We start from the raw sequence: 25,725 nt of genomic DNA on the forward strand, positions 1-25,725 counted from the left end.
GGGCTAGTCCTGTTGATGGCTCAAAGAGGCTGTGGTGTGTGAGGGTGTGAGATGCCTGGAGGGGTCCTCCCTTTGCTTGGGGACCCCAAGGCTGCCACAGCCCTACTGAAGAAAGCTCCAATAGCTCAAGGTCAGGTTGGTGAAAGTCCCCAGCTTTGGCTTTCCTTGTGTCATGACACAAGTGCTGGTAGCCCTGCCTTGATCCCATGCACTTGGGGTATGGGATTGAAAATGCTGGTGGCAGCTTTCAGCTGCATTTTGGAGATTTTCTGCACTGTATGGGGCAAAGACAACACTTTTAAAATGGCATTTTCTCTTTGGAGAATGGGTTATGCTGCTGTTTGCTGTACATGATTCCTGGGAGCTGAGGAGTTCCGTGTAATGTTCCAACTCCATGTAGATTAGTTTGACTCCGCAATGCATTTAAACAATAGCATGTGGTTTTCCTTTGTTCCCCCCTTGCCCACGATAAGAGTTCACAAAAGTTCCCGAATTAGGCTCTGTGTGCATATGCTGGAGCGTAGGTTTGGATTTTCATAAAGCTTGCTGAGGGCTGTTACTGCCCAGGAACTGTTCGTGTTCGGGATCGCTGCCGGAAATCTCTTTGTTTCTCAGGAGCCTTTTGCGAAGGTGTTTCACTGTAGCACCCAGATACTTGTTGCCTTAAATACTCTGTAGTGACAGTGTATCACAGCTTGATGGAGATTTGAGACTCTTCTAATAAAATGCAAGCGAAGGAGGAAAACCCCGAGGGTTTTTTGGAACAGAAAATGTTTTCTGTTCCTGCCACTAATCTCTGTTGCAGAATGAAATAGGAATGTATACTTTAAATCTTTGTCAGGGTGTAGAAGGAAGCTGGCAACGGATGTAATCAAAAATGTTATTATCAAAACTCTCTAAATATGTTGAAATTTCAAGCTTAATGATATAATTTTAAATGCAGCTATTCAGACTGGGGCATGTTTTTGGGGTGCAGATTGCACTTCCAAATTGCTGTGTGCCTTGGGATGGGCCAGAGAGGAGTTAGGAACAGGCTGTGGATGGAGGGAACTGCAGAGGTGTGGCCGAGCCTCTCCAGCCCTGTGATCTCCAGTGAGTGGGGTGGCTGTGGTGAATCAGGATGTGCATGTCTAGATTGTGGCCTTTGGGGCTGAACACTTAAAAAATGGTCCAGTTTCCAAGTTAGCATTTTTCCTAATTAGTCCATTTCTTGTGGCTTGTAAGCAACCTGCACAATGGAAAGTGTGTGTGTTCAGAGTTTATCTGAGACAGCTCTGGGCACAGTAAAACACAAGGAAACCACACCAGGATCGATACACAGAAACAGACTCAACCCAGTGCAAGAGGAGACAGAAAGTTTCCAGCCTTATATTGCTTAGAATAAGGGAACTGGGAGTAACCTTCACCCTTCCAACCACTCTTCGAGTGGAGAGGCTGCAGGTTGAGGGGACAGAAGTTGAAGTCCTTCTCCGAGCCAAAGGTGTGAAGCTGTTTATTTTCACTGGGCCAGTGTATATATTGCAGGAGGCAGATGCTCCCTGCTCAGCCCAAGCGCTGGCTGCTTATCTGGGCTCTGGTGAGTGTTCGAGTGTTGTCCCTTCTAATCCCCCAACATTAAACAGTCCAGGCACCTTTCCCTGGCTGAGCTTGGGACTGCTTTACAAAACACACAGAGAGAAGCCAACAAAAAAGAAACATTTACTTTCTTTGCCAAGTTTAAATGAAGACTAATGCAGTGGTGCTGCTTAATCTTGTTTTTCTTGCTATCTGATGGATGTGAATGTGGGGATGGAATCAGTCCCGGCAGCCAGTTATCTTTGTAGAGCCTCTGTGTTGCTGAGCTCGGCAATAAAGTCTTGTGGGGGAGTTGATGTGCTATGAGGAGTCTGGAACCTTCTCCCTGCATGCCCAAGCCACAGCAGCAGTGTCCCATCATCCTTTGGGAAGGTGTCTCATGGAATTGCTGGTCTGCTGTTGGCCATCTGAACAGAAATCCTGTTTGGCAAAGCAGGATGTGTCTGTGCGAGTGAGAACAGGGTGCAGTCAGGTGAACCTGGCGGAAATTTCTCCCTGGTCCCCGTGATGAAACTTAACTCCTTTCCTATCAGTTGCTCATGTTTGAACTGGTTCTGCTGGGAACTGCTGCCATGGCCCCGATTCTCGGGAGGAGGTTTGGGCTCTGACTCACGACCTGCCATGTGATGGTGCTGCCCCGAGTGCCCCAGGCGGGGTCTCTGCCACCAGTGTGGCGGTGACCCAGAGCTTGGCAGCAGTGGGGCTGGAGCAGCTGAACCCTTGGGCCACAGCTTCATGGTCACTGCTGCCTCCCTTCCCTGGATCGACGCTCTCCTCCAGCTCTGCTGGCACGAGAAGGGAGGTGGGAGGCTACGGCCGGTGCTCAGTTGCGCAACAGCACCGAGCAAATCCAACCCAAAGCTTCCCTCTCCTTCCCCCGTGTTCCACTACCCCTCTCCTTGCCTGGACGCCTGGTCGGTTTGCTCTTGCAAACCTGGCCTGACCAACATGATTTTCTGATTTATTTTTCTGCCTATCTGCTACTTTTATCTGGGCCCGAGGTGAAGGGGCTTGTTTTGCTAAGGAATATTGTTAGTCGTGTCAGGATTCCTTCCCTTGAGGTGAAGAAGCACAGAAGTGCGTGTTTGCTGGAGAGCTCGGACTTCAATTTTGAAACCAGGTTTGGTCTTTTGAGCATGGGGGGAGGGAGGGGAGAAGAGCAGTAAAACTGAATTACTGTAAGGCTGGAGGATGGATTGTGCGAAGGCTTGTTTTAATCGAGGGAGGAAAGACCAGGGTCTTTTCTGCTCTCTCCCTCAGCTGTCCCTGGTTAACCAGTTTGATTCTAATAAGCATTGTTCTGCCTGGAGCCTGGGTACAGCATCAGGGAGCGTTGGCATTGCCTGTGACAGCATGTGGGTGGAACAGGGGGGGCAGTGCTGTGGAGGGGGGGGCAGCGCTCCTGTTTGGAAAACAGAGTCAAGACGGGTCTATTGCTCCGTTTTGTGCACAATTCCAGCCATCCGCAGGCACAGGGAATTCTGGAGGTGACTAACGACTGTAACACGGCTTGGCTCTCTGGTTCCAGAGCACCTCCCATATCCTGCAGCCATGAGTTCACAGGCTCCTAATTGCCTATGATGTAAGACAGCAGTAGATGAGGTTGCTATAAATTCTGGCTGCAGGTGTGGATTTAATGGTTGTGCTTCCCTTTAAGGGCTCACGGATAGCATGGATCCCTGCAAGTTACAACAGACCAAGTTGGACTCAGGCTAAGGCAGCTAAAAGAACCCATTTGTCTGTGTTTTTTAGAGCTGTTGCTTGCTGGAGGCTACCAAAGGACGAGGTGTCAGTGTTCATCTGGAATTGCTTCAGGAATGAGCTTGCTGTCCTCTAACAGATTAGCCCTGGTTCCAATTCTTTTCATCAACCTTCTCTAACAGCAAAACCTCCCAGGCATGAGAGTGATGCTGGAACTGGACCTTTAGGCAGCCTGTGTGGACACAAGCACCTTTGTCTGAGAGTCTGACAGGTTTTTTGATGACCAGAACAAGCCTGTGCTTCTAGTTCTTTTTTCTCTTTTTTTTTTAGCTAATTCATGGTGGATTCTGACTATAGAAATCATAGAGATATTATAATCATGGGTGATGATCCTTGACATGCAAAATGCAGACTTTTTGGAGGGGAAAAGACACCCCCTGAGGCAGCAGTGCAGCTTGCAGTGGTGTGTGCACCTGTAGCTCAGATAATTAGGCCAGCGAGTTCCCCAGCTCCCTTGAGAAAATGGGCATGGCTCACTTGGAGTTGGCTTTTGTATATTTTTCTTCTTTTTTTACCCACATTCATGCAGTCCGGGGTTTATTAAACATACTGGGGTGTTGCTTCATGAGTTGATCTGAGGCCTCACGCTGTTCAAGTGCAAAGTTCCCTTTCTTGGACATGCATTCCCAGCCCCTCCTTTGGATCAGTGCTCCAGAACTGCATGGGGAGCTGAAACTGCTCCCTTATCCAGGTGAAAACCAAGTCTCATTTTTCTCTGGATGAGTCTTCTGCTGGGTCTGCCAGCAGCTCTGACTCACTCGCTGGCTGCAGGATCCTCGGTGCAGATCGGAGAATGCAGGCCAGGTCCTGGAGGAAGGTGTTGCTGCCCTCCCTCCTCGGCAGCAGCCTGACTGCAAATTGGCTGAAACACTGGTTATAAAATCTCATTCTTGGTAAAAATAAGAGTTGAAAAGTAGAGCAGGCGCCTCGCTGCGAGGTTCTGGCCAGCCCTGAGGAGGGAGCAGGGAGGGTGTTGGCAGAGGGACCCTTGGAGACCCGGCTGGGGGGGGCAGGGCTGGTACAGGTGTCCATGTGTATTCATGCACAGCACAGTCTGCACAGGTGCTGAGTTAAACGTGGGGGACAAAATGGGAGTATGAGGCAAAATGCTGCCTAGGCAGGAGATAACAGAGGGGGAAGGTCTGGGGGGCCCCAAGGAGCAAAGGGTGAGAACTCTGTATGTATTTGGCCGACAGTCCCTGTGATGGGACTGTTAAACTAATGATACCCTCAGCTCCCTTGGGGGCTGAAAGCCCTGATTTAGGCATTTAAGCATAATTGCAGCCCAGCAGAACTGTATATCAGGCTAATGCGCTGTTCTCTTGCTTCCCCTGAGGCCGGAGGAGGCAGGAACCATTCCCACTTCATTAACGTGGCAGCAGGGGGACTGTCTCAGCTCTTGTGCTGAAGTTAATAATAAAATTAACCTAATTGTTACGCCTGTTTGTGGGGAAGAAAGTGTGGCTTCTGTGGTGATTTATTTATTTTTCTCCCGATGTCTGTCTTGCTGGAGCGGCAGGATGGGAACCCCAAGTCTCCCCCCTCAGAGCAGGGACATGTGTCGGGAGCAGACCATGACTTGGGAGTGTTTTTGGCTGCCTGTGCCGAGGCACAGTGCACAAACTGTTAAATTTCCTTCCCCAGGCTCCCAAATCCATTTCTCCAGTCCATGCCAAAGCATGCGTTCTTCTATCAAGACCATATGTATGCCAAGACTGAGGTTCTAAAGTCAAGGTGTTTTTGAAATATTGGAGTGCAAATTAAGGATCTGAGTAATCTTAACTGTCTTCTGAAAAAAAAATCTCTATCAGACTCAGATATAACTCAAAGGATTAATGGAAAGCTAAACTTTGATCCGAGTCCAACAGCTGATACCAACCATGAGATTTTCCAGGCCTGCAAGCAAAATAGAAAAATCCAATGAAAAGGATCTGCTGCTCCATCTTTGAGGCATACAGCCTCTTGGCCATGCTTTGGGCTAACACTGCTGGTTCTTCCTCAGTTTCTCAACCTCTTCTTGTGTTGCCTTTGTGCTGTTCCAGTGGACCTTTACTTGGAACAGTTTGAGTAAATTACTGATGATATTTAGGGTGTTTTATGGCTTTGTAGAAAACACCTCTGAATGATTACGAAGGAAGACCATTAGGTCTTGTGGTCCCCTGTCCTTACTGGGACTTGGCCACTCTCTGGTTTGCTCAGCATTGCTTGTTTTTCCTGCCATCTGCCACCCATGCAAATGCTTGCTCTGTATTTTGACAGAAATGCCAACTTTTAGGTCTTTAATGTCCCTTTCAACCCAAGCCGTTCTATGAAAAGTGCCATTAGGAATTGCTGCACGATTGATAAAGGAATTTACCCCCCCAAATTGCTCTTGGGATTCATCACCGACTCATGGCATAGGTTAAATCAGCTGGAGCAAGAAAAAAGCTCCATGCAAGACTGCTTATAAAAATGTTACCTAAAAAGGAGTAAAAATGACAATTGAATCATTAAGTGGGAATCTGCATAGGAAACACTTGGATGTGGCTTAGCACTGATGGATTTGGGTGCCAGGCATAGATATGGGCAGAAATGTGGAGGCATTAATGAAATCCAAGCTGAGGATTGCAAAGGTTAAGCAACTGTAATTTTTCTCCTTTATTCAGGAGATCCTTATCCTTCTGATAAGGATCTGGAAGGTGCACTTTCATTTGTTTAAAGTGTAATAAATAAATACGAACAGAACATCAAAGGATGATTTTTCTTGTAATTTTTAACTGCCTCTCCACTTGTGGTGTTTTTGTGGACGCCTTGGAGGGTATCTGGCCCGTTTGTGTCTCTTACACTTGGTTTATGGGGTCACTGTCAGCAAGCTGATTTTTGTGAGGTTCTCCCTCTCAGGTTTTTTTTGGAGATGGAGAAAATCCCAGGCGTGCAGGGCAGCTCAGCAGCATTCAGTGTGTTTCCTAAACGCAAAATCCCTTTGAAGAATGTAATTTTATTACTTACACTCACGAAATCCCCTCTTTGGTGATGCCATAATTCCAACACAAATGCCTAATTACGGCACTTTTTACAAAATCCCCAACCCTCGCCTGGCTCCTTATCTCCAGCACGGCTTCCTGTGATTTAGTAACACACAAACTGCAGTTCAGTGCTCGAGGTGGAGAAGAGAAAAACGGGAGCACTTGAGTTTTCCTTGCCCAAGCTGTGATTACAGCGGCGTTTCCCGGTGCTCCAGCCCTCCCTTGGAAGCGTAATTAGGAACACATTGATTCTTATTGCAGCTGGCAGCTGCTCGCTATTGCCTTTTTCAGCTTCTGACCCCCATAGTCCCGCTGACCTTTCCTGGGGTTAGTGTAGGCCCTTTTCATTGTGATGGGCTCGAAGTGGCTCATGTGGAGTTGATTATTTCCTTGCTTGTCTGGCCTTTTTGGTGCCATAACTCCAAGTCACTTCCATTTTCTTCCCCTGCTTTTGGCTGACCACAGTGAAAGGAAATGCTTTTGCTGGCGACAGGATCGGTTTGCACGCTCGACTGACTCGATTGAGACCCTGTAAAGGGGGGGAGGGGGAGGGTAATGAACACTGTAGGTGCTGCATTTGCTTTTTAAAGGCTGATGTTAATGATTGAGTGGTCATTAAGCATTGATAAAAACGAGGCTTCGGCCAGCTCCGTGCCCTTCTGGCAATCCCAGACCCGCGGGTTGGCATCACAGATCCATCGCCGCATCCCTGATGGCACGGTGGCTTCGGGAGCCGCACGGGGCACTGCAGTTGTGTGGCGTGTGCCAGGCACACCGCTGGCAGCTGCCTGGGAATACCTCCAGGTTTTCCCAGCCCCTGAAGGACCCGGGAACAGACCTGGGAGGCTGGTCCGTGAGCCGCCGGGCAGGCTGCCGGTGGCTCCTGGGCTGGAACCCGCTCCTCCCAGCCCAGAAAGCTAATGAAGTCTATGTGCCAGCTGTTACACTCATTTTGGCAGACCCCAGGAGGACAGCATGAAGACAGTCAGTGATCAAAGGCTCTGGAGATCACTGAGGAGCCGAGCGGCAGGAATGTCTGATTGCTTTCTCTTGGAATGCCACGGGCTTCAATACCTCCTTTTTTTCCTCTCTCTTTTTTTTTAAGGTGTCTTGGTGTGAGATTTAATGATCTAACTTGGCTTGCTGGTGCTAAAGCCAGAGTGTTTTAGTTAATTTGGGGAATTCGTTTGCTCTAGATTTAGGTGGTTTGAAGATCTGCAATTTTTCTTGTACTGATGGCAAGTTAAAATGAAATCTTTCTTGGTAACTCTAATAAATGACCTAGGGAAAAAACCAACTTGCTGTGCTTTGGGTGTTAAATCACATATAGCATTATAAAGTGAGGTGGGATTAATCGATTTTTGAGTTACTGCTGTTTAGGAAACCTGGGAAGTCTTCAGTGTCCAGGGCTGGTTTGCTCCCAGACGCCTGTCACGATGCAGCTGTCAGGGCAGTGCCGCCCCCGAGGCAGCAGCACTCAGTCACTTTTTCCTTGGGCTGCTCAGCTCCTGGAGGTGGAGTGGGCAACCTGAATAACTCCCTCTGTTCCCGAGGTGGCTGTTTCCTTCCTCCTCCTCCTTCTGCCTTACTCCTGCATTTATAGGACCTGGTGCGTTGAGGTAGTGCAGAAATCCATCCTCGTTTAGCTCCAGCATGCTGGAATGGCTTGCTGGAGGCTGGAAGTGTTGGAGGGGGTTGATGGAGGAGTGCAGTAACAGATTGAGGAGAAGTGGTGGCTCTTGGGAAGGGAGGTCCTGGTGTTGTCCTGCCAGCTGGTCTGAGATGGCAGGAAGATGATTCAGGGAGCTAAACCAAAATGGGGATGAGATAATGCTCTTTTCACAGTGACTCTGCCCTCAGCTGCAGGGGTGGAGAGGAGAAGTTCACAGCCCAGTAAATAAGTGGGGCAGGATCTTAGCTGTGTTGGGAAGGACACAGGGTCCTCTGGAGCCTGGCACCACGGGAGTGCATGGAAAATGGCATTTTGTCATCTCTTAGAGAGTGAAACCCTTTTTGAGGGCAAGCATGGGTAGGAGTGAGTTAAACTGGAGGTGAGGGTTAAGTTACAATGACAGGACCAGACCTGCAGAGCTGTACATTGAAGACCACTGGTTTCTGGAGAAACAGTGACAAATGTGAAGCTTTGGGAAGAGAGGAAAGGGTCTCTGCCAGGGCTGATGAGACCCCAGCCAGTCTGGTACATGTGCATTGTCATCTTGGCCGAGTAGGACACTTCAATAAGGCCGTGGCTGCTTCCTGGTCTGGGATGGCCCATGTCTGTCCTGGTGAGGATGGATGTGCCAGCTGCCCTGTAGCATCCTGCCTGTGCCAGGGCTGATGTGCCCTTCTGGCAGCAGGGACAGCCCTGCTCCTGTGCCGGGAAACCGCTGGTGCTTCTGCAGGGAGAGTTAAATGGTCACTTCCCCTCTGTTTGGGCTTTGTACTGATGGTTTATTTTCTTGCCTGTCTATGGCATTCCAAAGGTCCCGGGGCTGAAACTGGGAGCTGCTGGACAGCCTGTCCCCACAACTCTGGTCATGGGGCTGAGACTGGGAGCTGCTGGACAGCCTGTCCCCACAGCTCTGGTCATGGGGCTGAGACTGGGAGCTGCTGGACAGCCCGTCCCCACAGCTCTGGTCATGGGGCTGAGACTGGGAGCTGCTGGACAGCCCGTCCCCACAGCTCTGGTCATGGGGCTGAGACTGGGAGCTGCTGGACAGCCCGTCCCCACAGCTCTGGGCTCAGGGGTCCTGTTTATAAAGGATCTGTGGCAAATGAGGTGCACAGCCGGAATTGTGTCATCTGCAGAAGTACTTTATGTTCTTAATTATCTCCAGAGGTACCAGACACATGTTCCTGGGTGCCCCTGTGCATGCAGTGTGCTTCCCAGGGGCTGGCAGCCACTGGAATGGTCGGGATGGCCCCTTCCCCTGACACGAGTCCATTATCTTCCTTGTTTCCTGTGATCCATGGGCAACAAGCTACTTTAGAGCTGACAAGGAGGTCAAGTACTGGACGAAGATAACTGGAGGATGACTTTAGGTGAAGATGTCTGGGTGGAAGTAGGGGAAATGCTGTGCTGTACCTTTCTGATGGGCTAGAGAAATGGCCAGTGCAAGTAAAAAGTACGTTTTCCTTGATCCACTAAAACCATATCCATCTCCATTCAACCTTGAATATTATTCATATGAATAACTCCTCTTATTGCTGTTTTAGTTTAAAATGCTCAGACAGTAACACTTCTAACTTCAAAATAAGTTTGACTCTTTGGTCCACAAGTGGTGGAGATTCATCCTCTCAAGCGAGGAACAGTGGGCAGAGTTGTTCTGGGTAGAGCTCATCTTGGAGTCTGAGACACTTAAATGGAGCCATAGCTAACCAAGATGCTCCTCTTTCTGACCTCAGTGACCGGTACTTGCTGTCAAAATGGGAAATCAGGGTTATTGAAATAATGGCAAAGGGGAAGAGTCATGCTTTTCTATCCCTAAACCTTTTAATATAATATTAAAGAGGCAAACTTTTCCACAGGATTTCTAAAGACCCCAAAACTGCAAGCTGTGGTCTCACCCTCTTCTCTGTACTTAGCAAGGGGCTTCTGGAGTGTCACCATCTGCAGAAGGAAAAGAAAGAAGTATTTTTGGGTTGTGTTGTGTTGCTGGGTCTGATCTTCCCCCAGTGTTCCCGTATTTACCAGTGAGGAAGATGTTTCTACATGACTTCAGAAGCAGTTGTTGGAGAAACTTCATTCAGATGCCCCAGTGTTGATGCTGAGCAATCCTAGTCCAGTTAAAGCCAATATTTTTCCCTTTTTTCCCTCCAGTCACAGAACTTTGGTCTTTGTGGCTTGCTGTGTGTACTCACTGCTTTGCAGTTGATCTTGCCACTCCACAAGCCTACGAAAGCCAAACTGGTAGGTCAAAAGAGGAGTAGCTGTTGACACTGGCAGCAAGGAACATGTAAGGAGAAAGATAAACAGAGGGAAATCAGAGCCTGGATAAAGTAGATCTCCAAAGATAAAGTTTAGTTAAAGATAATGAGCTGGCCTTGTTTAAAAAGACAGCTGCAAAATAACCCAGTAGCTCCATGTGCTGGGGTTAAAGTTGACCCAGAATATACGTTTCATTGCTTTTGATAAATAAATAGTGGAGGGAAGATTTGGCAAAAAGCAACATTGCCCCCAGCCCTCTTCAGCAAAGTGTTTGATGTTAACAAGTTCTCTGGGTGTTTACTTTGTCCTCTGCGCGCGCTGGTGGAGCGGCGCTGCTGCCCTTGAACCGAGGGAGAATTCAAATAAACCAACCCTTCGGCACAGCTGGGCTCCTCTGCCATCTGTGGCTTCCCCAAACAGCCCCAGCTCGCTTGGGAACCAGCCTGGGCCACAGGATCGCTGGGTCTTCCCATCAGCTGAAAGAAATTTGCTAGATCAGATAAAACTGCCTAGAAACGGGAGCAGAACTCAACAGCATTTCTTCCCACCCTCTCAAGCAGTCAGTGGAACCCAGAGTGCAGTTTGCAGGCAGAGGTGGCAGTGAGAAAATAGCCCCATAAAATCCAGAGTGATTCCTTTATGACAGTTGGAGGCTTTTTCTGATGCTTAATTTGCATATGTATTTTGCAGTGATGCTCCGATGAGAAAATACTGTTACCTTAAAATAAACCACAGGAATAATTTTGCTGTTGATGTCTGGATCCAGCTTCTTGGAAAGCAAATGTCTCCATGAACGCTCAGTAAACTGGGACTTACTCAGGCATGTGTATTGCTGCACTTGTTTCTGTGCTGCAGGAAAACTCGCAGTTATTGTGTGTGTTGGATACGTGTTTATATACACGGCTGATAGATGAGATGTTTAAAGTATATGCTGAGTGTTATCAGCAGCGGAATTGTATGGGCAGGCTGATAAATGAAGTAACTGTGCTAAATGAGCTCAGATCTTATTCATCATAATGTTATGCAAGGCCAGTAGGACATTTAAGTGAATGGCAGCTGCAGATTTATTGTCTCTTTGGAGAAATCAGTGTTTGATAGAGGTTGGGAGTGCCAGAAACACCATTCCTGAGACTCACCTTGGACAAGTTTGTTTGCTGGTTCCATGCTTTAGTTATTTTCCTGATTTAACCATTTATCATAGAATAATTTAGTTGGAAAAGATCTCTGGGATTGTATTTAGCTTGTGCTGTGCTGGTTTAATGACGTAGTTTGTGTTTTTGATGGTGCAAGTGGTATGTAGGAGGAAGTATCATTGGTTTGGGAATATAAATGAGAACAAGACTGACATTGGTGTTTTCTTCAGTGCCATGATTTGCCTGTAGAGCCCAGCAGAAGGAGCCAGCAGATGACAGGGCTCAGTCAGCAGGTTTAGAGCAATCATGAGCAGCAGTAGATTCATAAAAACTTGTCAAACAAGTACGGCCTGGTGATAGATGGTCAAATGATTATTGTTTGCAAACAATATTATCTCCAATAGATAAGCTGTTTACTTTGGACTCCAGCTCCTCTGGGTGGAAAGGAGCTTTAATTCATCATGGCAGTGGTTTGATGTGGATGCCTCATGCCCCAGCTGCGGAAAAACTCTGACATTAAGAATAGTACTTAAGTTCAGCTCTAACTCACTTTTACAGATGGTTCCTATATTGCAAAGAATATTGGCTGCTTCCTGGTTGTGCTGGTTTTTTTTTTAAACCCCAAACACTTTGTTGTGAGAGAGTTAAAAGAGCAACTCCTGAAACTCACAGTAGACATCTGTTTGTTTGTTTTGTAGCTGTTTCCGTGCCTCCTCTTAGTCTGGAGCCTCGGGCTTTCCACTGGGATAATCTGGCGCTATGCATCCAGCCCCTGGGCGCTTCCAGGCACTGCTGCTCCTCACCAGCCTCGTGGCTGCCACCAGCACAGGTGAGGCCTCACCCCAGGCAGGGGACTGGCTGGGAGGTGTTGGGATCGAGCCTAAGCTTGTGAACAAGCAACGCTTGGGAGTGCATTTCCAAGTGGCCAACTTCAATGGATATTGTCAATAATCCGCTTTTAAGGAAGCACAGAGCACTGAAACGCAGCCTTACACTACATACATGACTTTGCTTGTGAAAACTTGGCTCTAAACAAGCTCCAGAACATGGAAAACTCTTGGTTACATGGGTTTGTTCCTTGGGATCTCCATGGATTTTGCTGGTTGCCAATTCTGCTGCATACAGTGCATCGTGTGTTCCCAGGGGTCGGGAGGGGTTTGGATTTGCAGCAGGAGAGGGGAATCAGCTCTTTGAAATGTGGAGGCTGATGCGTGGCTGCAGTTGGAACAGCTCTGGCATTTAAAAAGAAGAGGGATGGTTTTAATTGACACATCTGCTCTGTGTAGTCAGCTTGTCTTAACGTAACCACACAAAAAAGAAGCTTTTACTACTTTTAGCACTTCATAGCCAATCGTTATAAGCAAATGGGATAAATTTTATTTTTCAAGCAGCCATAGGAGATAAATTCCAGCTGCAGGGTCACTGCTACCAATATTGCCTTTTACACGGAGCACAGAGTGTTGGTGTCAGAAGTGAGGGCAGGGGCGAAGATGAAAGTAGCACTGTGATTTCATACAATTGGTGTGAGCAAACAGAGGTCAGTGCTTCCCTCTTATCCCTGGAAATTCAAACTGAACTAATAGGAAAAACAGTTTTCTAATTAAAGGCTAAAAATGGACATCTGGAGTCCTGTGAAATGCTTGGATCCATATTTATGGATTTCATCTTTTTTTGTTAAGTGAGGCCACACTTTAATTTCCAGTTTTATTTAATGTTTATGCAGATTGTTTATGATTCTGTTAAAAATGTGCAGTTCCTCATCTGAAACTCATAACCAGAACTGGGATAGACTGACTTGAGAGGAAAAGCATGAGCCCAGGGCCCCACCTACAAGAAAACTGTCTCTGACTTGGATGTCATTTAATATCATCTTGACCCGTACTATCTGGAATTCCTTAGCTCCTTTACAAACTAGGAATTGTTTTTCCTCTGCCTGTGTGTCTATTTTTAATTTAGTTTTTTCTCCTAATTTGTATTACTAACCAAATGAATGTTAGTGGTGTTAATTGCCTTTGCTTGCTCCCTTCATGTAAAGTCTGTAGTGAAGAATTTCATAGAAAACAAATGGAAGTAATTCCCAGTGTTTCATTGGCCAGGATAGGAAAAAATCTCCTCCAACAAGCAGGAATTTTCTTCTGGCAAATAAATGGATTCTCATAACCAAGTTCTGTGGAATTGAACCTTTTATTTATTAGCAGCTCTTCCTGTTTCTGTTCATCTTTACTCAGTAAAGATAATGGATGCCCAATTCATCATCCTTGTCCTGATGAAGTCCATGTCTTTGGAATTAGCAAGAGCCTTTGCTGTTCGTCCAGCTTTTTTTATCCTGCTATTTTTAATTAGTTCTGCAGACTCAGAGACGGTTCTGTATAAATACCTGGCAGGCTCCTGCCATTTCTGACATTCTACAAGTCACGTCCAGGCCTGCCTCATATGGGACAGATCAGCTGCAGCTGCGTGTTCCCGTGCTCCGTCTCCTCAGGTGACGGGTGCTGTTTCCCTCCGGATAAATCCAGTGGGACTGTGGTTTGTGCTGCCCCTGGCAGGCGTGGTGCCTCTGCCTTGTGCACACTTGGAAATGGATCATCCCCTACGCTGCACCTCCGTCTGTTTAATCACTGTCGGTGCCTTTGTGGGGTTTGAATGTTGAAGTTTTCCTGGTGTTTGAGAGTGAGCAGGAATCTCTCCTGAGTTCCTCTGCTGAGGAAAAGGCAACACCTGCTTGAGTATCATTTGCAACTTGGAGCTGAGAGATCCTTTATCTGCTCAGTCTTGCATTCCAGTCAGCGCATCATTTGGCTTGTCATCTGTGTCCACACAAAATGCTGGTCTCTAACTCAGTCTATTTATATTTCCTTTCAGATTTAACTCCTCGTTTTATTTCCGAGCCCTCATCTACTGTCCAGAAGTCTGGTGAGCCCGTCCAGCTCCATTGCTCTGCCGAGCCCTCCACAGCTCGCCTGTCCTGGCTCTTTAATGGGGAGCCTCTGGACAGCAGGGCAGGAGAGGTGGAAATCCAGTCGGGATCTCTGACAATCGTGTCCCTCAGCCTGGCAACGTGTGGCCAATACCAGTGCATGGCGAGCAGCAGCGTGGGCGCCGTGCTGAGCCGCCCTGCCACCGTGTCCATGGGCAGTAAGTTCCTTTGCACTTCTGTTCTTTGCTCCTTGCAGGTTCTGTAGATCTCACCTGGCCAGCAGGCCCAGGGCAGTGACCCTTCCCCTGGACTCAGCTCTGGGGAGGCCACACCTTGAGTGTTGTGTTCAGTTCTGGGCCCCTCAGTTCAGGAAAGAGATTGAGGGGCTGGAGCGGGGCCAGAGAAGAGCAACGAGGCTGGAGAAGGGACTGGAGCACAAGTGCTGTGGGGAGAGGCTGAGGGAGCTGGGGGTGTTCAGCCTGGAGAAGAGGAGGCTCAGAGGTGACCTCAGCACTGTCTGGAACTCCCTGAAGGGAAGTTCTGGCCAGGTGGGGGTTGGTCTCTTCTCCCAGGCACTCAGCAATAGGACAAGGGGACACGGTGGGCTCAAGCTCTGCCAGGGGAAATTGAAGTTGGAGAGCAGAAAAAAATTCTTTGCAGAGAGAGTGCTCAGGGATTGGAATGGGCTGCCCAGAGAGGGGGTGGATTCCCCATCCCTGGAGATTTTTAAGGTGAGATTGGCCATGGCATTGAGTGCCATGATCTGGTAAAGGGACTGGAGTTGGACCAAGGGTTGGACTTGATGATCTTGGAGGTCTTTTCCAACCCAATCAATTCTGTGATTCTATGGTTTGTTCTTCTTTGCTTTGAAAGCACTTAGATCAAAATATTTTGGGGTGTTTCTTTCCCTCACCCAGTATGTAGAATATGATGGATTATACACTTCTTGCCTTGTTTTTTAATTATATCATCTGAGACCTGTCAGGTGATGCAGCCCTGGAACAGATTCCACAGAGAGCTTGCAGGTCCCCATCCTTGGAGACTTTTAAAGCCTCAGCTAGACCAAACCACACCTGATGGATTTAGCACTTGTGTTGACCTCATTTCGAGCTGAAGGACCTCAATAATACTTTTCAGCAAACACAAATATTATTCAATGAAGTAACATTCATTTCCATGAATTGGCCCCAAAGTACAAGATTCCCAAATGCTTCCTTCCCAAAGGATGTTGAAAGAGCAACTGAGCTGCCATGCTGTTGCAGAAGTGTGCCTGACAGTTGAGGAGAAATGAGTGGGAATTGTTGCCTGGGAAATAAGTGGGAACTGCAGATTTTTCTTTTCATTTGATTTGATCAAACCAATGTAGATGCTCTGCAGGTGGGGACAGTCTTCTCTCCATTTAGGGACAGCCTCCCTTCTCTCAGTTGCACCAGTTCTTCTGATCAGTCTTTGCCTTGGTGCCTGATCTGTAAATTATTTGATCTTAAGGGACTTCAGAAGAGAAAGGGCAATGTTTTCCACATGGACAGAATGATGTGCTGAGAATGGGAATACAAGATTCCTGCATGAGCAGGATTTGTCTGCTTGGGACTGTGGGGCTGTCTGAATCAGGCTTTTGTCAGGCAGGGTTTGAGTGATTTCTCTTCAAGGGTACCTCATCTATGAAGCATGTCCAAAATCCTCCTGGGAGGAAAATCTCTTATAAGTAAGAGAAGTAAGTGTTTTGGTAAAGTACTGATCCATGGCCAGTCCCTCTCAAGAGAGCTCTAAGGGTGGCTAACATAGAAAAACTTCACAACCTTGAAGATGCTTTGAATGTGAAGGAAGTAGAAGAGCAGCTTTCACACTTCCCTCCTCCCTTTGGAGGTTTTTTCAGCATGTGGGAAGGTGCTGGGAGCTCTGTCCTTGGGAAGGTGTTGGGAGCTGGGAGCTCTGTCCCTGGGAAGGTGCGGGGAGCTCTCTCCTTGGGAAGGTGCTGGGAGCTGGGAGCTCTGTCCTTGGGAAGGTGCTGGGAGCTGGGAGCTCTCTCCTGGAAAGGTGCTGGGAGCTCTGTCCTTGGGAAGGTGCTGGGAGCTGGGAGCTCTCTCCTGGAAAGGTGCTGGGAGCTTTGTCCTTGGGAAGGTGCTGGGAGCTGGGAGCTCTGTCCTTGGGAAGGTGCTGGGAGCTGGGAGCTCTGTCCTTGGGAAGGTGCTGGGAGCTGGGAGCTCTCTCCTGGAAAGGTGCTGGGAGCTCTGTCCTTGGGAAGGTGCTGGGAGCTGGGAGCTCTGTCCTTGGGAAGGTGCTGGGAGTTGGGAGCTCTCTCCTGGGAAGGTGCTGGGAGTTGGGAGCTCTCTCCTGGGAAGGTGCTGGAAGCTGGGAGCTCTGTCCTTGGGAAGGTGCTCTCTCCTTGCCTCATGTTGGAGAGCAGGAGGCACTACTGCACTCATTGCTGTGTTCATTATCCTCACCGAGAGAGTTCCATGTTTGTAAGGACAGGCTTCCTGCTGTCAAGTGTGAATTGTCCTCTGTCGTGCCTGCAGAGCCCATGAGGTGCTGCAGCCTTTCCAGTGACTCTGCTTGCTTTTATGAGAGCAGTTGAGGGAATGTAGGAAATACTTTTTCTCCTCACTATTCCCGCGTAAAAGCTGGTGCTTTTTGTAGTAAGGAAGTGGATAAGGAGGGTTTATGCTATTAGGGGCTGCAGGATAGACCGTTCCTGTTGATGTGAATGTCCCAGTGCTGTAGTAGAGAAGATAATCAACATAACACTGTCTTTTGGACACAAATACTGAGTTAACTGCCCTTCCCCTTTTTCAGGCCATGGCTGCTCTTACTCTTTTCCCAAATATCTCCAGGTTTAGCTGACTTTGATGCCTTGGTGACGGCTGCCATCGCAGCAGAGGAAGGAGGCTCAGCTCTCATCAGGTGCAATGTGCCAGAAAGTCACCCCAAAGCAGAGGTTCGCTTCCAAGTGCGGGGGAAATGGCTGGAACAATCAACAGGTGAGATATTTTGTGCAATATAAGTGTCCAAGAAAAGTTTGCCTGAGTTTTTTCTTAGAACCCAAAGGAAACAATCCTCCAGAAACTTGCAGAACTTCATGTGCAAATCACTTTATTTAAACCTATCTTTGGAAATGAATCTTCTTTGAATGGTGGTTTCTTTCTGATCCTAAGTTTAGAATAGATTGGTATAGCTAAAAAGTTAATAAAAAAGCCTAAGAAAAGGAAGCTTTCTTTTGAAACTAAATATAATCTTTTTTCCTTCCCTACTTGTTTAGACAACTACCTAATTCTTCCATCTGGAAACCTGCAGATTTTGAATGTATCTTTAGAAGACAAAGGATCCTACAAATGTGCAGCATACAACCGAGTCACTCATGATCTCAGAGTAGAACTCACTGGACATAAGCTCACAGTCACACGTGAGTATCCTCCTCAGCTCTCCAGAATTAATACATCTCAAACTGAATAAATAACATCCCTAGGGTTTTTAGCATGGGCATCTCAGTGACTCCAATACTGTGTTATGTAAAATCTGTCCTTCATTCTTTGCAAATGCAGTTGGTATTTCCCCTCACTGTGGAGGAGCAGCATGACTGCTTTTCAAATCCCAGGAAGACACCCCACTCAGCCCTTGGAAAGAGGATACTGCTAATACTTCTGCCCCCAAATCTATTTTGGAGCAGGACTTCTGGAAGAGAGCATTAAAGCATCATGCTTTGTCCCAAGAGCAGACAGATGTGTTTGAAAGACATGGAGGAGTGTTGGGGTAAAGTAGATTTGTGTCAGTCAGAGGAGGCAGAGACAGCTCAGGCTGCAGTGTGATCAGAAGGCTCACCAAAGACAAAGGACTTTATTTTTAGTTACAGCTTCATTTTTATCTACTCCTTTATATAACATGCCAACACACTATTGGTCAGTTAGTTCACCAGGCTTACATGGAAAGATCCTGCTGGTTACAAGGCATCACACATTCTACAGGTGGTTCTCTGGTCCTTAAGGATGCATTCATTAATTACCTCAGACATTAGGAGATACACACACACACTGTCACGCCTACAGAGGAGGACTGGAGAACAGGATGGGAGAATGGGGTTTAAGAGCCTGATTGGTGTCAGGGCTAGAGGGTTGAAGCACCTCTTCTGTGAGGAAAGGCTGAGAGAAATGGGATTGTTCATCCTGGAAAAGAGAAAGCTTAGAGGTAACGTAATTGCAGCCTTTCCAGTACCTGAAGGAAGCCCAAAAGAGAGTTGGAGAGGGACTTTTTACAAGAGTATAGGGTGACAGAACAAGGGGGAACGGCTTCCCACTGCCAGAGGGCAGGTTTAGGTGGGATGTTGGGAAGAAGCTCCTCCCTGGAGGGCGGTGAGGCTTTAGCACAGGTTGGGCAGAGAAGCTGTGGCTGCTCCATCCCTGGAAGTGTCCAAGGCCAGGTTGGATAGGGCTCAGATAGTGTGAGATGTCCCTGTCCATGCCAGGGGGCTGGAACGAGATGAGCTTTAAGGTCCTTTCAGCCCAAACGATTCTATGATCCTATTTTACAATTCATCTCCTTTCTTCCAGGCCCTTCTTCAGGTGGCTCCCACATCCTTCACCCTCTGTCCCCGCAGAGCCTGGCAGTGCCCCGGCACAGTGCCCTGACGCTGGAGTGTGTGGTCAGTGGGGCAGCTGCAGCCTCCGTGCGCTGGGTCAGGGACGGCCGGGATGTGCTGGGGCGGGGCCGCTGGAAACGGCTGCACTCCCACCTGGTGACGGACCAGCTTGAGGCGTCTGACGCAGGAAACTACTCCTGCGTGGTGGGAAGTGACTCTGGAGCAGTGAAATACGTTAACTATTCACTTACTGTACTTGGTAAGAAAAAAAAGACATTTTCATGTCCAGGCAAAGAACATTTTTTTCATATACGTGCTGGTTTTGACATCTGCTCCCAAACAGCCTCACATTCCTTCTCAGTCTTAAGCATATTAAAATAAAGAACACAGATCTGTTCATAATGACCATATCCCATCATGTCTTCCAAGTTAAAATCCATAATTATTTATCTCTTCAAATCCTTTGCAGTCTGAAATAATGAAACAGTGAAGGATAACAAACTCCTAGGGAAGAACTGATCCACTTATTTTCCTGCAGAATGTCAGTGTCAGTGGTGTGCCAGGGATCAGATGTGCCTCTCTTGAGGCTGCACCCGAGCAAAAAGCTGCAGATGGGAGGCAATATGTTTGGATGAGGACATACACAAAAGCAAAAGAAATTTATTCATGTCTTTGGCCTCTTCTGTGTGGCTGCAAGTTGTTCCTCATCTCCCCTTTCCATTGTAGCAGATTTTCCTGATGTTTTTGAGGTTTTTGCACCCGTGACTGTTTTTGTTTGGGTTTTGAAAGGTGTCTGTTAGAATTACTGAGAACACAGGGTGTTGACACACAATGTGCCTTTTGCTGTGGGATGTCACTAACAAATTATTTTGAAAATAGAGGTGTTTTATTTACAGAATTAATGCAAGAGCGGGGCTATTTGGGACAGAAGGAAGAAACCATTCCCATAAAGCCATGTATGAGAAAACCAGCATTGGGCTGTGCAGAACCAGCAGTTTGTGGTGCTTGCTCAGCCTTTGGAACGTTTCACAGCAGTTTTTTCAGGGCTTAGTCTAAGATCAGCAGACAGAAGTTTATGTAGAATCATTTCCATTTGCAGAACCTGTCTCACTGTCCAAGGGGCTGCAGGATGAAACCGTGGCTGCCGGAGCGAGTGTGGATTTGTGGTGTGATGTCCAGGGTAGCCCTGCCCCAGCCCTCACCTGGCTCCACAACGCAGCCCCACTGCACCTCTCCCCACGGCATTTCCCCACGGGAAACCACCTGCACATCTGTGGGGTCACCCTGGCAGACTCTGGCTTGTACCAGTGTGTGGCAAACAATGGCATTGGGTTTGTGCAGTCCACGGGGAGACTCCATGTCCAGCCAGGTAGGAGCCCTTGCAGCCCTCAAGGACTTCACATTGAGCATTTGCACTTCCAGCTTAATTCTGTTTTGTTTTTTTTTCCCCTGGATTATGTATTAATTTGTTTCTGACCACTAATCCTACAAAGAAGGTGGCTTCAGTTGGATTTTAAAAGAGGCTTTTGGGGTAGTGTGTTTACTTGATACTTAATGCCTAGATTACCAGCTGCAGTTAAATCAGCTTATGATTGAATTTGTCACGATTAATGCTTAATTAGAATCAGGGTTCTGTTGTGCTGGATGAGCTGGTACTCTTAGCAGTATTTGCTTGATGAGTAGTTATGCCTGTTCCATACTCAAGTTTGCAAAACAACCCTCAGGTTTGGGGTTAATGCACAATTCCTCTTTATTAGATTGGCAGGATCAGGTACCAGTAGTTTTTTGATCAACGTTTCAGTATAAGATACTTTCTAATCCCCAGAGAACTTGACTTCTGCTAGTACAAAAATGTTGGCAAGACCATTGCTGTCCCTGTTCTCTCCCTGTCATGTGTAGTTGAAACTTTAAACGTTTTCTGTACCACTTATGATCTGTGTGAGCTGTGCAGAGCCTGTCTGAGCAGAGACTTTGTGGCCTGCTCATGTGTGGAGTGCCTAAGCCAGTCTTGCCTGTGCTGTGTTCTTCACTGACAGTCAGGTCTTCATCATTTAGGGAAGCTGAAGTGTGGTTTCAGTGTAGCTTTCTATCAGCCTCCTCTAAGCACGAGTCTCAGCTGGTCTCTTCAGTCTGGAAGGGAAGTCTGGAGATGCTGTGTGGAGAAGAAATAACTGTTCAAATGGTTATAAAAGAACTACGTGTGACTTTTTAATTGTACTGACTGACTTCAGCATTGTGTCATATTCCTTAGTCCAAGTCATTGTTTGTATTTCCCCCAGGCAAAGGCTCTGTCCCAGTCATAGTCTCTTCCCCAGGGAGCATCACGGTGGTGGCTGGTGGGGATGTGATGCTGTCCTGCAATGCCACCGGGCTGCCTGCGCCCGTGATCCACTGGTACGACAGCAGAGGTCTTGTGACCAGCCACTCTGCCCAGGGGCTGCATCCCACACCACAGAGGCCTCCCCTGGCAGTGCCAGAGCCCACCTGCCCCTCTGTGTCCCAGGGGACCTGGAGCTTCCTGCACCTGAGGAACGTGACCCTTGGGCGTGCCGGGGAGTTCAGGTGCGAAGCCACCAACGAGCATGGCTCTGCTGTGTCCAAAGCCTTCCTTACAGTTGGTAAGTGGAAACCCAAACCCCTCCCTTTGCGTCCCTGATTCAGGTGAGAAATGCCTCAAAATAAGAAATGAGTTGCAGGTGGATGGAGTGGGATCTGGGGGAAACAAAGCAGAGGTCTCAGTTGTCTTCATGGACCAGTTCTCCCTCTCCACATCAGCAAAGGAAAAATGCTGTGTGCATTGCATGGATGTAGCATCTTATTTGTGATAAAAAGTATCCAAGGGTGGGTATTTTATTTATTTCTTGAAATTACTACTGGGAAAAGACAGTTCTTACACTAAGGGCAAGATGGGAAAGAGCCGTTTCCTCACATTGGAATATTATGTGCCATTAATAAAAGGTTTAAGCTACCCTCAAGTTCCCTTCACAAGAATTGAAATACAGATTTTTAGTTACATGAAGTGACTTAAGTTTCTTAGCTCTTTCAGCACCCTGCCTTAGTTAATTTAGCTTAATGCCAGGGAGATTTCAGGTCAGTGGGATTTAGTAAGTGGCTCCATATTTAAAGTTCTTTGGTTAGAGTTTAAAACTCCTGTAAATAACTTGAAAAGATGCATAAAGTTCACTTAGAGAAAAAAAGAAAGAAGAAACCTCAAAAAAGTGATCCCATCATGTAGTTTTATAAATCAGTTATTGTTGGACCTTGCTGAGTGGAAACATGAAACTTAATATCATCTCAGAATTCAATCTGTGTCAAAGAGAAAAATCCCTCTGCTTTGCCTTGGAATTTTATGGCAGTAAGTTCAAATTTAATGCTTTGTTTATTAACTTTTATCGGTTTCTAATATGTTGTACTGGCTGCTGATTATGGTGCAGAGGGTGGTTAAGGCATTTGGTTTTGATATAAAAGTCCCTGAGGAGTTTCTGGGAGCTGTTAGGGGTTTAGAACAGCTCCCAGCCATGCCAAAGGCATGCTCAGACATTCAGCTGTCTAATGAAGAATTCGTGCCAGGTAACACTCCCGAAGCACCTGAATGACTTCAGCTGAGATCCCAGCACCTTTCTTGGGTAGCGGGATTAGCTTGAGCACCTCTCAGCCTCAAAACCTTGTTTCTGTAATTTGCCTTGTCCCAGCACACAGTGAGAGAACTCATTTGGCTGAAAAATGTATCTTTCTTTTTTTCCTTCTGCTGGATCTGTTCCAGGCCATGATTCATTGCACGGTCTTACATGGCAGGACAACTTCAGTTGCCACCATAGTGAGAAACCACCGAAATGTAAAATGATGCCTCGGGGTCCTGTACCCACAGCCCTCCCTTCTGCTGTCTTTTTTAGACAGTTGAGGGGTTCTCCTGTTTGGCAGTAGCTTCCCAGAGCTACTGAACACAAGATTACTTCTCCAGAATAACTTCATCTAATGGAAATGAAGGAGAAAGATACACTCCAGGCAGTCTAAGTAGCAGGAGAGTGAGTGTAAAACACAAGAAGGAACATTTAGTGTAGGTGAGTGGGTGATTCAGGGGCAAGAGGCTGAAGTTGCTCCTACAGAAGCCTTGTAGAACCTCTGAGAAGTCCTAAGGTGATCTGAGCTAGTTGCCAGGTGTGGGTGACCCCTGCTGTGCTGCATTCAGGTTTTGAGATCTTTCCCAGCCTGTGCTGAGGTACGTGGAGGGTCTGTGAGCAGGGAGGAACCTCCGGCTGTTTAAAAAGCAGGGAAGCAGTGCCTGGGAATGTGATCTGTTTGCACAGCAGAGACAAATCCCAGAGCTGCTGTGCTCCAGCACAGGCAGGGCACGGCACGGGGTGGGATCTGGGTGTACCCCTGTGAGGAGGCTGCAAAGGTCAGGGCAAACATCAAGATGCCAAGTACTGGGTATTATGGAGAGTGAGTAACAGCTCTGGAGCCAGGCTGGGAGAGCTGAGGGTGTTCACCTGGAGAAGAGAAGGCTCCAGGGAGACCTGAGTGCTTGAAGGGGCTCCAGGAGAGCTGGAGAGGGAGTTGGGACAAGGGATGGAGGGACAGGACACAGGGAATGGCTTCCCACTGCCAGAGGGCAGGGATAGATGGCGTATTTAGGAAGAAATTCCTCCCTGGGAGGGTGGTGAGGCCCTGGCACAGGGTGCCCAGAGAAGCTGTGGCTGCCCCATCCCTGGAAGTGCCCAAGGCCAGGTTGGATGGGGCTTGGAGCAACCTGGGCTGGTGGAAGGTGTCCCTGCCCATGGCAGGGGGTGGAACAAGATGAGCTTTAAGGTTCCTTTCAACCCAAAACATTCTAAGATTCTGTGAATACATTCCTTTAATGCCCAAATTCGGGACATTAAGTTCTTCTCCAGTTTCTGTTGAAGGTGGGGTTTTGGGTACATGCAGCCTTTGGTCTGACCCAGCTCAGTGCTGCTGGTGTTCCATGGTGGGGCTGGGAAGCTGAGGAAGAAAAGCCTCCTTGGCTCAGGGGGAAGGGCAACAACCAAAAAAAGTTGCATAATGACACAGCAGCAGAGAGAAACCTGATGTGCTGGGTTGTATGGGTAGCAATTATGCCAGAAACTTCGCAAAAAGAGCTTAGATCTGAATTGTTTAATGGGAATTGTTACCCAGGGGTTGTTTTCCAAAGCAAAAATACGAACAACTCAGCAGTTGTTGACGACTCCCCTCCCGCGGCAATAAACAGAGCGCTGGCTGCGAGTCTGCTGTCACCAGCTGAAACCACAACTCATTCTCTCCTCCAAGAGTCCATGTCCCTGATGCCAGCAGGCGTCAAACCAAACTTTGCCCACCCACACATCCTTGGGGTCCACCACGGTGCCCTGGGCCTTCCGCCTCCTCCCATTTGTTTCCAATATTGGCCCTTCCCGCTGCTCCGCTGACAGTGGAGATACCCATTTGCTCAGGAGTTGTTCTGGGGGTGTCTGACATTTTAAGACCATCTGGCTTCAGGGACATCCTCCCTGCATTGTTCCCTACTTCCTATCTCTGAATTTTGTGGCATTGCTAAATAAATGAGAAGAGACAAACAAGGAATGCTTGCCGAGAGCGTGTCTTCAATTTGGAGAGAGAACTTTCCTTCCCAGCTTTTTAGAAAGTGGCCAAAAATAGCAGCCACACTTGCTGCTGGTATTTTAATGGAGGTTTGGAGGAATCTGAGTCAGCCAGGCTAACACTGCCTAGGCTTTACATTACCAAGGAATTTGTTTGTTTTGTAAACCAAGTTCCCTTCATTCCCTTCCCCTTCCAGACCCCAGCACGTAACATAAACCTACACAAATCTGAGTGGACGGACAGGGCTCCGAACATCTGGCAGTCCCAGCACTGCCATGTGCAACCTTGAGGAGCTGTGCTGCTTCCCAAACCTCCTCGCTTTAAGCACTGATGTGTTCTTGTCCTGGATAATCTCAGATGTCCAACCTGCCATCCCTTTCCTGCCTGGAATGCTGACAAGCCCTGCATCTGCTGAACAGGGCTTTTTTTTGCCTCTTTCTAACTAATATTATATATTTTTTTTTTCATACCAGGAAACATAAATAGGATGGAGGAGGCTGGAGAAGGATTTCTAGAAATGCGTTGGTATTAAATTGCATGTTAGATCTGCCTGTAAAATGAGTTTATTCTCAGCATAAATTTTCAAATGAAGTAGTTGAGTTGTGCAGCTTTCAAAGCTCCTCAGAATTACAGCGAAAACCTCAGAAACTGAGGTAGGAGAATGTCCTCTTGTGTGCATGCCAGTGCAGGCCATGAAAAGTTCCTTGTACAACAGTGATTAATTTAAAATTGCTCCATTTTTGTCACAAGTGTAGCTATATATATTTATTTCTTTCTTTTAACATGCATTGCCACAACTTAATTTAGAGGAGATGCAGTCAGACTGTGGCTGTGGACCTTGAGTTTCAGGTTCTCTCTTTGCTCCTGCGAAAAAAACACTAAAGCAAATAAAACAACCCAAACCCCATTGCTGTGCCCTGAAAAAACACCCAGGCACCAGGCTCGGGTCTGTGTGGGCACCTCTGGACCTGGAGTTTTGCAGCAGGGCTTGTTTGGAAATGTCACTCTGAAATGATTTAGTATCCCATGGGTGAGGGGCAAACGCACGTCATCGTGGGGATGTAACCAGACCCTCCCTTTGCAGTTCCTCCAGCGACTGGCACGAGAGCAGGACAAACAGCTCCTCTGCAGCTTGCCCAGGGTGGTGAGAGTGGTGGGGATCTTGGGGCAGAAGCGTCGATTTCCAGTCCCCCTCCAACCAAAGAGCCCCTGGAAGGAGCGCCGAGCGCGGCCGCACC

The 25,725-nt window shown here is 47.6% G+C and overlaps 1 protein-coding gene across 4 annotated transcripts in view; it reads left to right on the forward strand.

Annotated features, from left to right (window-relative positions):
* CDON (cell adhesion associated, oncogene regulated) overlaps positions 1-25,725 on the forward strand; it is a 57,322-nt gene that overhangs the window by 6,615 nt on the left and 24,982 nt on the right. For 3 of the 4 annotated variants that reach the window (XM_071576126.1, XM_071576129.1, XM_071576128.1), the window contains exons 2-9: positions 12,101-12,231; positions 14,265-14,537; positions 17,154-17,300; positions 17,579-17,722; positions 18,864-19,151; positions 19,992-20,261; positions 21,172-21,510; positions 25,572-25,725. The exon at positions 25,572-25,725 is cut by the window's right edge and continues 124 nt beyond it. In XM_071576126.1, the coding sequence (XP_071432227.1) occupies positions 12,162-12,231; positions 14,265-14,537; positions 17,154-17,300; positions 17,579-17,722; positions 18,864-19,151; positions 19,992-20,261; positions 21,172-21,510; positions 25,572-25,725 (1,685 nt within the window). In that variant the 5' untranslated portion in view covers positions 12,101-12,161. Of the gene's footprint in view, positions 1-2,448; positions 2,696-12,100; positions 12,232-14,264; positions 14,538-17,153; positions 17,301-17,578; positions 17,723-18,863; positions 19,152-19,991; positions 20,262-21,171; positions 21,511-25,571 lie in introns of those variants that run through there. The other variant, XM_071576127.1, reaches the window with a different exon arrangement.

The sequence above is a fragment of the Pithys albifrons genome, chromosome 23 (genome assembly GCF_047495875.1).
Source record: "Pithys albifrons albifrons isolate INPA30051 chromosome 23, PitAlb_v1, whole genome shotgun sequence".
Lineage (NCBI taxonomy): Eukaryota > Metazoa > Chordata > Aves > Passeriformes > Thamnophilidae > Pithys > Pithys albifrons.